Source organism: Durio zibethinus, chromosome 5 (assembly GCF_047325235.1).
Source record: "Durio zibethinus cultivar Kanyao isolate XHJ-2024 chromosome 5, ASM4732523v1, whole genome shotgun sequence".
NCBI classification, from domain to species: domain Eukaryota; kingdom Viridiplantae; phylum Streptophyta; class Magnoliopsida; order Malvales; family Malvaceae; genus Durio; species Durio zibethinus.
In genome coordinates this window covers 1,472,353-1,485,617 of record NC_143166.1, presented here as the reverse complement: position 1 = coordinate 1,485,617, position 13,265 = coordinate 1,472,353, and the positions used below count along the sequence as shown (strand labels likewise).

The window sequence follows — 13,265 nt, the reverse complement described above, 5'->3', positions numbered from 1 at the left end:
GGGAACTTGTTTATCTTTTATATTAAGGCATTTCGGCTGTGAAATTGCAGCCTGAATTTCCAAGTGGACTAAAATGGTTTTATCAGGGTGAGATTTGGCACAGCTAAGCATGGACACTATGCTTTTCAACTACATTATTCCCACTACTCCAAGCCTTGGATCATCAATTTTCTTTTTGCGTAAATAACTTAAGACAATCATTTTGCTATCATAATTTTTTTCTTGCCAATATCCTTTTTTCATGAATGGTTACGGTTTTTGACATCTGGTTAAGTTAGCCATTATAGATAATGGAAGCCAATCACTAGTGATGGCCATGATTTAATGTGTAATGCCTAATCCAATAGTAAGATGCAGACTATTTTTAATCCGAGATACATATGCCCAAAATTAATTTTACAGAAATGACTCAATTGAAAACTTAAATTTAGCTATTTATTTTTTGGTGAAAGTTTAAAAATTTTTATAAAAAAAGATTGTATTTTAAGAATAAAAAATATATTATAAGTATTAAAGTTTGAATTTCATATTTTTATGTCATTTTTTAATAATAATTGTATAAATCATTTAAATTAAATTTTGAATTCGAAAATATCACTGATTGATTATTTTAGTGTAATATAAACATAGAATTCCAAATAAATAATAATACAACAAATAGAAGAAATATATACATATATATTACAAAAAATAAAGAAGAAATGAGAAGAAAGAATAAAGAAAAATTGGAGGGGCCAACCATAATGTAACATCTTTGCATATGCTGATGTGCATGATCCCTTTCAGTGGGGGCAAATGGAGATTCTGACCTTTCACTTGTGTGAACTTGCAAGCAAGACAAAGGCATGGTTCGGCTGTCGCAGCAGCCTCAGTTTGGTATTTGCTATGTAAATGTAATCCATTTATCTAGTACTTCTCACTCGTTGGGATCCTCAACCCCCTAAAAATATGAAAAAGAGCCCTGAAATCTTGACCATTCAATCCATCACCGGATGGTTCTCATTTGAGTACACGTGCTGCCAATCTTTTCTTCCCTTTTTAATCTTTTGCTTCCATGCATGGAAGTCTCCTCCAATTACAACACAAAAACAAAGGAGAGAGAGAGAAAGAGAAAGGGTCATGGTTTTTTGCTTTGATTGTTCTTCTTATAGGCCTGTTCATCGCCATCATTAGCGTCTCGTCTCCTTTAAAATTTTGATTTTTCCATTTCAAAAGCCATTAAAGTATTTTAGTCTTTTTGTTTAAACATTGGAAGGTGTTGACGTGAAAAAAAATGGGATTTAGAGAGGATCTTTTTGTGGGTCGGATCTCTTTGTTGTACTTGAAACTAAGAGCAGTCACATCTCAACTCCTGATTCTCTTCTGATCATCTCCACTGAAACAAAAGCAAGAAACTTTGTGATCTGTTTTTTCTGCTCCCTGATCTGGATTTTAGTTCTCGTTTTCTATGCTTCTTCACCATTCAAGGTGTCTTCTTGCTCACAGCAAAGATCATGAAAAATGCTGTCTTTCGAAGATTTGAGGTAAGAAATGAGCTACTGATCGTATTTCCTTTAGTGGGTATTTTCTGTTTTTCAGTGATCACCCTCCATTGATTTTTAATGGAACAAAATCAAGAGAAGAAGTTTGTTTGCAAGTTTTGCAACAAGAGGTACCCATGTGGGAAGTCCTTAGGTGGTCACATAAGGACTCATATGAATAATGAGAATTCTGCTGAAGCAGAGGAAGGAGCAGCTGAACTCTCCATAAACAAGCTTTTCTCCAGCAGTAATGCAAGAAACATCAAGAGAGCTGCTGAGGCTGAAGCTGGTGGTCAATCTAGTTATGGTCTGAGGGAGAACCCCAAGAAAACCAAGAAGTTTTCTGATTCAGGCGACGCTTCTGCACTCAAAGAGATGATTTGTAAAGAATGTGGTAAGGGTTTCCAATCATTGAAAGCTCTTTGTGGCCACATGGCTTGTCACTCAGAGAAAGAGAGGGCCTTTCAGAAGTTTGAGGATCATTCAAGTAATAGTGAAAAGCAGAAGCTGATAATGGATAGTCAGTCAGATACTGAAACATCGGCTCCAAATAGGAGGAGGAGATCCAAAAGAATAAGGTACAAGACAATTGGCGTTTACTCTAATAATTCAGTTTCTTTGGCAAATGGTTCTTCATCTGTATCAGAGATAGAGCAAGAACAAGAAGAGGTGGCTATGTGTTTGATGATGCTGTCGAGGGATTCTGGCTGCAAGAAAGGATTGAATTCAGTTGCTGACTCTTCAGATAACAATTCTGTCGTTTTGGAAGCCAAGTCATCGTCTATTGATGTGAGGATAACTATTAAGAATGACATGAAATGTGTTCCTAACGGTGGTAAGTTTGTGAAGATGAAAAAACAAAGAGACGGTAAGTTGAAATCTGCTGAGTCTGGTCCTTCTGAGAATTCCGATTCTGGGTATTTTAGGAATGGACCCAAGAAGGTGGAATCAGATGTTTCTGTGGATGGGTTTCTCAAGAATGTTGAATTTAAGAAACTTGAGTCTGGATCTGGATTTGAGGACTTTGATGCAAAATTTAGGAAGAGTTTGAGTAAATTCAAATGTGTCAAAGCTGAATTCCCAAAGGATTTGGTTAGTGAAGTAGGAGATAATCAAGCAGGTAGAGCTTTGACTAAGTATGATTTAAGAAGAAGTGCCAAGAATGATTATCACAGTCCTGAATTTCGGTGGAACAGTTCTCCAAAGGGAAGCAAATATGAGTGTTTGACCTGCAACAAGACCTTCGATTCCCACAGGGCTCTTGGAGGACACAGAGCAAGCCATACAAAGGTCAATGACTGCAGCGAGTCAATAAATGAGAGCGGTGAAGATAGCTTAGCAAATGATTCTTTTCGTGTTCCAATGACTGATAGCAAAATTACCAAGTCTTCACATGGCAAAAGTCTAAGTACTCCTCGTGGTTCATCTGGCAATGCTTGGAAAAGAATGGGATCAAAGAAAAACAAGGGGCATGAGTGCCCATTCTGCTTCAGAGTTTTCAAGTCAGGCCAAGCTTTAGGAGGTCACAAGAGGTCCCATTTTGTTGGAGGTTCCGAGGACAGAACATTGGTGATCAAGCAAGACTCACCAGAAATGCCAGGTCTAATTGATCTTAACCTTCCAGCTCCTGTTGAGGAAGATGCAATGGGGAATTCTGGGTTCATGCCATTGTAGATTGGAAGCACCAGAAGCATGACTCTTGGCGGTGGCATGGTGGGTTTGATCTCAAAATGGGAAAATTTGTGGGCATAGGTTGGTTCATCATGATGCAAGAGATTTTAGAGTGTATAGACAGTCTTTTTTTTTTTTTTTTTTGTGTTTCTCCTTGTCTTCGGAATATTCAAGTTGGTCTTTGCTTTTGAACTTGAAAGTTGTTTTCTTTTTATTTTATCTATGTTCTTGGGTTATATCTTCATTCTTACGACTTTGAATTCTTTGTCTATTTTATCTTGAAACGTTATCAAGTTTGTTTCCTCTTGATTACACCACTTTCCATGTTAATGTACTTTCAGCTCTGGGTTGCTTCAAATCTGTCAAATAGAGTCTTGTAGGAATCAAACTCAAAGGGCCAGCGGCTTCTGTTTATGAACTTGTATGATAAAACATTTACCTTTAAATCTTTGATATTGGCAATCATATTTTGTCATTGATGTAGCCAATCTAACTGTTGAAGTGTTGTTTTAAAAGCATCAAGGACCACCTGCTTTATGAGGGAAACATTAAAGAAAGTGTCATTCTATGGAGTGGAACAGAAGTTTCCTCTAAAATTTACGTGCCCAAGAACTGGACACTCACATTTAATTGCTACATATATCTGTTAAAACTATCCAAACGTTCAGTTGGGTCCATTTTTTTCAACTCTCTTTTGAAACATACTCATGGAAATGCCTTTAATGCTCTCTTCTTTGTAACAAAGGCAAGGTTCTGCCTACAATGGATGAGCATAAGTTCCAAAAACCTATGATAGGGATGATGGGTCATAATTGGATCAGATGAACTTAGTTTATCACATTGTTCTCTTCCATTGAATATAATTCAAGAATTTAGGCCAGCCCCCATACTAGGCAGCTTAGTTGACTTTGTGAAATGAAAATGTTTCTTGTTAAGCTATTGAGGCATTGAAAGAGGGCAATACATGGAGTGGTTGGACTTACTCTTGAGCTTGAATATAAGTTTGAAGATAATGAGTTTTTGGACTAATGAGGAACCAAAGCTCATCTTTCACTTACTATTTCAAGTATTGTGGCTCAAAGGTGGTTGCATTGTCAACTACCATTAAACAAAATCAACCCAAAATCTCAATTGTTTTATGTTTCTTGTGCTTTCTACATTCTAATTTGACAGGGTGGTAGAAATTTTTTATCTTTATTCCATCACACCATGTCCCTTGTCCTTGTGTTTGTTGCTTATTATTATATTATCCTTTGATTGTGTTTGCTTGAGAGAGAGAAACAGAAAGAGCTTGGATGGGCTTTTATTTTGATGGTCATGTGTTGAATCATTAAGCAACTGATTTGAGGCCATTGAATTTTTTTGTCCTATAAGAAGCTTTATCCTTTTTGGGTCATGATCCAATCATAGATGAGCCCATTAGGAGATGATAGAAAATCAAAATTAGGCTCAAAACTTGTATTTGGTAGGGTCAAACCATCAAAATTCTAAATCAACTTTGAAAAATAAGATCTGCTGGCCAGAGAAGTTCCCTTGAACTTGTCCTCAGAGATCTTCAGATTTTTGGACAATCCTAGCACAATACTTTGTGTAGCTAATTATAAAATCACATCAAGTTATGGTTCAAGCTTAAATAACTCAGGGTTTTTTTACTTGGACTTGCTGCAGGAAATGACTAGGCAGACATTCATTGAACCTTGGTAAGAATCTTGCTCACTGTAAATCACAACAATTGTCGACTGTCTGCATAAATCTTGGCAGATCTCAATTCCAGACTTTCCAACTCTAGTTCCTATCTAGTGATCATTTAATCCTTTATAACTCATTGAATCTGGAGTACAATCGTTTTAAAAAGTGACATTCAACGGGTATGATGTTGAACTTCGACACAAATATTAATCCCCGCGGCACAAAGGATCAATCCTCCAGGTCCGGATGTCCCTGGCATATTGATGAATAATAAAGTAATTATCTTTCTTTTTTTTTTTTAATGAAAATCTTTTCTTCATGTAAATATATGTAGTTGAGATAAAAGGGTTGAATCTGACTAAACCATTATTGGACTGGGCTTGGGTACCCCATTTAACAATAAAATCTAAAATTAGAAAGCATTTAAAAAAAACTATAAATTTTTGTCTCAAATTGGGAAAATGCAACAGAAATTCAAACTCCAACGGTCTTAAAAAAGGAGACCTCCCGCAGTTTTGGAAGCTATTGCAAAGGGGCATGCTCTCTTTTTTCGGGGGGCCTCCCATTTGTTTGATCAAAGATAGAGATCAAAGAGACAACAAATCAATAAATAGTAATCAAAATTTAAAAAAAAAAAGAAAACCCTCTCTCCCTCTCTTACTCTTTCCCATTTTTTTCTTGGGTTTGTGTATCAATTTCTTTTTTTTTCTCTTCATTTTTGTTCAATTCCAAGTTTTTTTAAGGTACTCTTTTGTTTATTTTGCTTGTATTTGTTTTTTTTTCCTCTTTTTGTTTGTGGAGAATCACTTGCTTTTATGAAACAATTGCTTGTTTCTCAGGTACCATTTGTCAAAGATTCAACTTTCAAGGTGTTCCTGTCATTTTCCTTCATTGGCTTTTAGATTCCCAAACAGAAAATTTTACACTTGAGAAAATGTTTGGATTTATGAGACCTAGGCAGAAGTCAGTGGACCCACCAGCTGGTTCTGGTTCCAACCCATTTGATTCAGATACTGAAGATAACAAGAGCACTGTTACACCAGCTAGAACTTCTTCTGGGCCTGTGCTCTTAATCCCAGATTTGAATGATGATGACCATGGAAGAAGAAAGCAAACTTCAGCATCTACTAGGCCATCACCAGCGAGAGATAGAGATAGATACAAAAATGATTTCCAAGACTCTGGAGGACTACAGAACCAGACTATGGAAGACCTAGAGAATTATGCTGTCTACAAGGCTGAGGAGACAACAAATACTGTTAATAACTGCTTGAAGATTGCTGAGAACATCAGAGAGGATGCTACAAGGACACTTGATACTTTGCATAAGCAAGGACAGCAAATTGAAAGGACCCACGTGATGGCTGTTCAGATGGATAAGGATTTGCATAAGGTAAGTTCCATATAGCATGTATTTTGCTTCAAGTTTGTATACACAGATCGGCAGAAGGTAGTTGGAGAGGGAGGAGAGTAAGAGACTACAGTTAACATAATGAACACCTTTTAACCTTATAGCCTATTTGTTGTAGGACAATTTTGGTAATTGAAATGAAGCCCAGCTCTCTGATTTGCATTAAAATTTCATCATAGTCTGGATGTTAATCATTATTGGCCCCTTTAATTGCCATTATGTCAGATAATTTGTGTATTTGACATGAAGTAACATGTATATCATCTGTTCATTAATAAGGCTTTAAGTTAATGAAATTGTCTGAGACTCACAGAATTTCTAGGGCTTAAGCATGTTTTAATGTACAAGAAACTGTATACTTTTGATTCTTATAAGCTATTCATATCCACAAGAAAAAAAAAAAAAGTGGGTCAAATTAGACATATTTCCATGTTATGTATAATCTTCTGGCTTTTGGATCATATAATGTTATTAGATTTTCTATATAGAAAGACAGTCCACTACTAGGTGCAATCAAATGATCAAAAGAGCCAAGCTTTTGTCATTTTTGTGTCTATTCTGATTATTATTGAAAATACTTTGTTATTTGTCATTTAGAATTAGAAATAGACTAGCACTTTATTTTCTAAGAACAACTTCTTTTTAGCAGTCAAACTCCTATTTAGAATTCATGTTGTTGTTGTTTTCAAAAAAGAAAAAGAATTCATATTGTTGTTCTTGTGTTCTAAAATTCCTTTTAACTAGATTCTATAAACTTTGCAAATATTAGGGTGAGAAGCTTTTGAATAGTCTAGGCGGCATGTTTTCTATGCCATGGAAGCCAAAGAAGACCAAAGAAATTACAGGGCCTGTGATCACCTCAGGTTTTCTTCTAATACTATTTCTTCTAGTTAGTATTGAAGCTTCAACTGAAATATGCAAATGTTCAAAAGGTAGTTGGATTTTAGTATGACAGATCGTTTATTGCATTGTTTTGGCAGATAATTCATCTAAGGAAAGCGAAAACCGGAAGGAACAGAGAGAAAAGTTGGGTCTGGCTCCTGTACCTAAAGCTCAGCCAGGAAGTAAGATACCTCCTCCTGAACCAACTGACGCCATACAGAAAGTTGAGGTTAGTATTATGATGTGTATACAAATTTTTAGTAAAATTCTGCTTGCAATAAGATTAATTGGTTATCGAATTCCAGCTTGAGAAGACAAAGCAAGACGATGCACTTTCAGATCTAAGTAATATCTTGGGTGATCTAAAAGGCATGGCTGTTGACATGGGATCTGAACTTGAAAGGTCTGTTGTCTCTCTCTTATCATGTCCAAGTACTAGCAAACTTCTGCACTGCTTTGAAATGCTTGAATTGAAATGCCCCTTGCATTGCTTGAAATCTGCATTTCGTGGTGAACTTTTTCTCAACAGGCTTCCCAGTAGTATTTGCAATAAGCTCTTTTAACTTTTCTTTTGAGGGATATTTTCATATCTGTTGAAATGCACCATCAAGGAAAGATAATTTTTCCACCTGTTCTCAGTTACATAGCCTGTCTCATATTATCGTTCAATGATTTGGTGAGTGCAGACAAAATAAAGCTCTTGATCATCTCCATGATGATGTGGATGAACTGAACTCTCGAGTGAAAGGTGCCAACCAACGTTCTCGTCAGTTGCTTGCGAAGTGAAAAGTTGCAGAGCTTACCAAATTCGCTTCACAAACCTATATTTAGAAGTTTTAACATTTCTTTTTCCATTTTCCATCCCATCCGAGAAAACATTTGTCATTAATGATTTACTCCATTGTTTTAAGTGGAATGATACAAGATTTTTCTTCAGTGTTCTTCACATGTATCGCAGCAATAACTCAAGTATGTGCATTTTTGAGCTAGAAACAATCAAATGAGGTCTAGAATCAGGGCATTTTGGGTAGTGACTAGAGTCATTCAAGTTGAACTTACACGCCCTTGACTCCAACCTAATGTAATTTTCAGCTGCAAAAATAGGAAATCGAGTAGGTAGGAAAGAAGCCATTAGAAGAACCTTTTAGTTGTTAGAAAAAAAATTAATCCAATGGAATATGGAACTAAGCTCAATTCGTTTCTGCAATCACCTTTTAAGTGATGGTATCTAACACGTCTAGATTTCAAATATCCATATATGCAATAAAACAATATATACAAACTTTTTAACTTAATTCTATTTTACAATTTAACAAATATGTCCCATAAATTCATTTATAAGATCATGAAAGTATATATTTATATATATATATATATATAAATTAAATTTTTTTTATTTCATTCGATTTTTCACTTTTTGGTCTCCCAATCCACTTAATTATAATTCAAACATTGAAAATAAGACTAAATATAACTTCCTAATTAGGAAAGAAAAAAACTTGTCATCATTTCACTTATCTGACTGAAGGATCTTGAAGTTAAAACAAGAATATCTTGGCATCAATGTTACATATTGATTACGGCATGATCTGCAATTTAGCCAAGATATTTGGCAAATGCCATCAAGGATATCCAATAGAAAAAGTACCCTTTGTTTGATTAACCCAACTATTTTAGGTACAAGTTCAGATTATCATTTATACATACTATTCCTCTGACGCAGTTGGGTTTCCGTCAAAAAAATGGAACAGGGTTTCCAGAAGATAAAAAAACTGGGAGTGGACAATCAATGAAAGTTCAGATCCTGTTTGCTCCATGGATGTTGATGTTTCTACTTCCGAATTCATTTTTCAATTTTAATTAACATGCATATGTACATTCCATCCCCATTTATCTCGACAGCAGCAGCAGGGAAGACCTCGGATTGTCAGCACCAGGCTTGAAAAGCTATGAGGAAACTTTAACATTATTCATCAATGAACATCAACCCTGTCTGATAGTTACTGTTTTACAGGGATATATAAGGGTGGAGAAACCAAGGATGAGGGATTAAAAACTCGGAGAAAAGCACTCGGCGAAAACATGGTAACGGGGTAAACTACAATGAGTTTTTTCTGATAAGTTTTGCAATGGTTGGACTTGGAAAAGTTATAAGTAGATTCACAGGGAGTTCAAAAATTGTGCGGTATTCCAGGATCAGTAACCGTACACCTACAAAAATACGTGACTGATTTGATGAGAAATAATGAAATTTGCCCCCCTATAACTAGCTTGTCCGTGGTCAATTATATCCTTTCATGTGCGTCTTGCCTTGCATTAAAACACTCCCTTCTATCACTATCTTTCCTTCTGTAGTCTCACTCCCTTTGTCCCCCCACTAAACCCCTCCATTCGACAATCACTTTTTTTTTATCTCTCTCACGAAACAGAAGAAGAAAAGGTCTTCATTATCCTGAAACAAGCCAGCCGCCCACCATGTCTTGTTACCGCCTTTTGATCTTTATACTTCTCCTCCTCTTCCTCCTCCTCCTCCAACCTTGTAACTCAACTCCGCCTCGAACTTCTTCAAGAAACCACCCGAACCACCATCTCCACCGCCAGCAACATGACTCCAGGTTCCGTTCTTGTAGTTCTTTCTCTCGCGCACAGCAACGTTCTTTGTGTTTTCAGCTTCAAAGAATCCACAAATTCCAACCTTCCTTTCCATCATTGTCACCAAAACCACCACCACAACCGGAACTCAATGAAATTGATCCAAGATATGGTGCGGAAAAGAGACTTGTTCCCTCAGGACCCAACCCTCTTCACAACTGAAAACCTCAACTCAACCCCATCATGTCACCGTTTTGTTTATACACCATCTTTTATATCTAGTACCTATAATTTCTCCAAGATTTTGCTTTCTTTGCAATTCTTCTTACCTTTCTTGCATGGAGTTTATATGCGGCTGCCCTTTCCGTTTCCTTTACTGGATAATTCAGCGGTAACTAGCAGTCATACCAAGAAAAGGACGTAGGCGGTGATGCTCAATTTAGTATTAGACATTATTAGCTATTTTCTTCTGTTTTTTCACTGTTTCTTTACAGACGATTGCTATTTCCACACTTGTTTTTGGTCTTTGGGTTCTATCCTATTACTTTTAGTGACGAAAAAAGATACAACTATATAGTTGTTGCCATTAAAAGGATAGACAAAATTTGGAGGAGACAGCAAAAACACAAAAGAAACAAGCAAGGAAATGGCGTATCGTTGCTGTTTCTTAGTGACTGGTTCATGTTTCAAAGGGAGAAGGATCAGAGGAAGAGGGGAGTTGAATTCAAGAGAAACCCATGAGTTTCATTAATTGACATTGTGAAGGAGATATTGTTAGGTCTTGGGTAAGACATATGACTCTTTTGTGGAGCCATGTAGCTTTGCAATAAATATATTGATGTAGTCAATGTGTTGTAAAAACAAGGTTAAATCTATGACTATATGGTTTAAATTTTTGTACTTTTTCTTTTAAAACTATTACCTATTATCTTTTTATTTTTTAAAAAATTAAGCTCTGTTTGATTGATGCTTTTACAAAATACGAATGGAAAATATTAAAAAAATAAAAATAAAAACATCAAACAAATAGAGTTTTAATAATTGATAATGAAACTATATATTTTATTTTGATGGATTTTTAGCATTTCATTTACTTAATACTAATGTGATTGTTAAGAGTTGGGTTCTACTAAATAGGCTGAATTAAATTTTAGGCATGTAAATTGGATAAAAAATTAGGTGGCTAAAAATAGTCCCTTTTGATAGGAAACTAAGTGAAATCAATGCATGAAGAAATTTGGAAAAAGGCTAAGTGGTTAGCATGCAAGTTTTGCAATTTTTTTTCTTTAACTTTATTAATTATAAATGGTAAAATCTTACTCTCTTTGTCTTTATTTGTTTGTCTTACATTAACTTTTATGAAATTTAAGAAAAAAATTTTAATTTTAATAAATTTAATATAAATTAAAGTTTCATAATTTTTAATGTTAAAAAAATAATTTTAAAATATAAAAAAATAAAAGTTTTAGATGTAAAAAAAAAAAAACATAATTTTGAGACATTCCAAAAAAAAAAAAAAACAAAAAAATGGAATAGAGGAAGTACCAAATATGTATCCAAATCTATGTAATCATGATCTAGGGTTCAAGTTCAAATTTTTACTTCCTATTTCATAAGAAAAAAAATCTCATTTTAAAAGTAAGAATTAAAATCAATTGAATTCTTTTTATTATAATATGAGAGGTCAAAATATAATTTTATTTATATAACATTTATTTATATAATTATTTTTAAAAAATAATATTTTAACTATTTTAAATTCAAAATTTAACATTTATAGCTCTTTTTTTATTATTTTCAAATTACAATTTTTTCTATAAATGAAAAGAAAGTTTGGCTTATTCCCATTTTTGCTACCCTTATATAAAAATACACAAATTTTAAATCCTATTTTATGTTTGCAAGAATTATAAAATTCTTCTTGTACTTGATTTTTGTTACTTAGTTTTGCTTCCCAAAATTTGTTTTAAAAAATAAAACATAAAAAAAAAATTAGTAAAAAAAAATTAATTTTACTTATGAATTGCTTGTTAGAAATCAGTCATATAATCAGCCAATGGGAGTAAACAAACGGGCCACGTGGAACCTAACAAACAACCGACGTTGAAAAGCATGTAAAAAGCTCGGCCCACATTTCTTCGTCTCAACCAATCAGAAAAATACTAAAAAATAAAATAATAACCGACACATGAGCATAGTTTCCTATTTAGAGTAAATACGACGATTCTATATTTATATAATATGAAATATTAAAAATTATATATTTATATAATATTTTATATAAAAATTATATATTATTATTTATATTAATATAAAATTTTAAAATATATCATTCTCATTTTATTAAATTTTTTATAATTATTATTAAAATTTTAAATAATATTATTTTTATATTTTATTTTTATATATTTATATACGTAATCCTATCATATTATAAATCAAGTGGTATGCATCTCTCGAGGAATGCTTAATTAAATCCAATAAGTGTTCAATTTAAGAGTATAAATGATATATTAATAATAAAAATTTATTCGAATTCGATTTAAATAAAATTTAAATTTGATTCGATTATTATTAAATTGAGTTTAAATTTGAATAATTTGACTTATCGATTAAGTCAAGTTCAAATATTTTTATATTCAATTCGAATAACTCGTGAGTTTAATTAAATTTTTATATTTTAATAAATTTTTATTATTTTAAATAATAAATATAATAAATTCGAGTATAAATAATTAAATTTTTATTGAATATAAAAATTAAATTTATTTTTATACATTAATCAAACGAATTCAAATAATTTAATTATTATTTCGAGTCAAACTTAAACTAAAAATAATTCGATTTAATTCAAATTAAATTTTTAATTTTAAATAAAGATTGAGCTTAAATTTAATATTATGTTGACACAAATTTAATCAATTATACTCCTACTTCAGCCCAAAATCTGTTTAACTCAGATTTCCAATTTTCTCAAAATTTCCCCTTTAACTCTGAACTATGATGTCCTTCATTCTTCAATACCCATAATGTTTTTTTTTTTTTTAAAAAGGAAGAATCTGGGAAAAAATGGCTCTTATATTGGCTCTGCCATTCATTTTCTCTCTGTTTCCCGACCTTTCCTTTTCCAAAACTCTTAAACGCGACGGTAAGTTTCCTGATTTCTTTTCTTAATATTCTTTTTCTTTTTTCTTTTAATTTTTAAATTTTTTGATTTGATTTTTTATTCCTTTTTTTCAATGAATTAATTGAAAGTTATATAAAAATATCTATGATTGTTGCATATGACAGTGATCGAACCTCAAATCGGACGGCTCAAATGTCTGAAAATACTGTATGTTGCCTTGTGTTTCTCTTAGTTTAAATCAAACATTGTATGTTCTTTATTGTTTTGTTATGGAATAAATGGTAGTTTTTGTTAGGTTTTTTGAACTTTGATTTGATGCCATTTCTTTAATTTTTCTGTTTTTGGTTCAGTAATTTGAGGTGGAATAAGTTAC

The 13,265-nt window shown here is 33.1% G+C and overlaps 2 protein-coding genes and 1 pseudogene across 3 annotated transcripts; all 3 read left to right on the top strand.

Annotated features, from left to right (window-relative positions):
• Positions 1–1,051: 1,051 nt before the first annotated feature.
• Positions 1,052–3,462, top strand: LOC111282842 (uncharacterized). The gene has a single exon (XM_022871103.2). It carries the CDS (start codon positions 1,602–1,604, stop codon positions 3,192–3,194), a length of 1,593 nt encoding a protein of 530 aa, XP_022726838.2. The 5' UTR covers positions 1,052–1,601; the 3' UTR covers positions 3,195–3,462.
• A 1,663-nt stretch (positions 3,463–5,125) lies between these two features.
• On the top strand, positions 5,126–8,257 carry LOC111282614 (putative SNAP25 homologous protein SNAP30). Of its 2 annotated transcripts, XM_089761442.1 has the most exons (6): positions 5,126–5,623; positions 5,720–6,273; positions 7,061–7,154; positions 7,272–7,402; positions 7,479–7,576; positions 7,860–8,257. In XM_089761442.1, the coding sequence occupies exons 2-6, from the start codon at positions 5,815–5,817 to the stop codon at positions 7,957–7,959; spliced, it is 882 nt and encodes a 293-aa protein (XP_089617568.1). In that variant the 5' UTR covers positions 5,126–5,623; positions 5,720–5,814; the 3' UTR covers positions 7,960–8,257. The 2 variants fall into 2 exon arrangements, with proteins under 2 accessions (XP_089617568.1, XP_022726502.2); XM_022870767.2 differs by lacking the exon at positions 5,126–5,623 and having other exon boundaries at positions 5,647–6,273.
• A 1,294-nt stretch (positions 8,258–9,551) lies between these two features.
• On the top strand, positions 9,552–10,748 carry LOC111282962 (CLAVATA3/ESR (CLE)-related protein 9 pseudogene; annotated as a pseudogene).
• Positions 10,749–13,265: the final 2,517 nt, after the last annotated feature.

Bases quoted from the DNA above. Each gene is read 5' to 3' on its own strand.
- LOC111282842 (XM_022871103.2), top strand. From the start codon at position 1,602: ATGGAACAAAATCAAGAGAAGAAGTTTGTTTGCAAGTTTTGCAACAAG.
- LOC111282614 (XM_089761442.1), top strand. From the start codon at position 5,815: ATGTTTGGATTTATGAGACCTAGGCAGAAGTCAGTGGACCCACCAGCT. The intron at 6,274-7,060 runs GTAAGTTCCATA...TGCAAATATTAG, and splicing joins TGGATAAGGATTTGCATAAG to GGTGAGAAGCTTTTGAATAG. The intron at 7,577-7,859 runs GTCTGTTGTCTC...TGGTGAGTGCAG, and splicing joins ATGGGATCTGAACTTGAAAG to ACAAAATAAAGCTCTTGATC.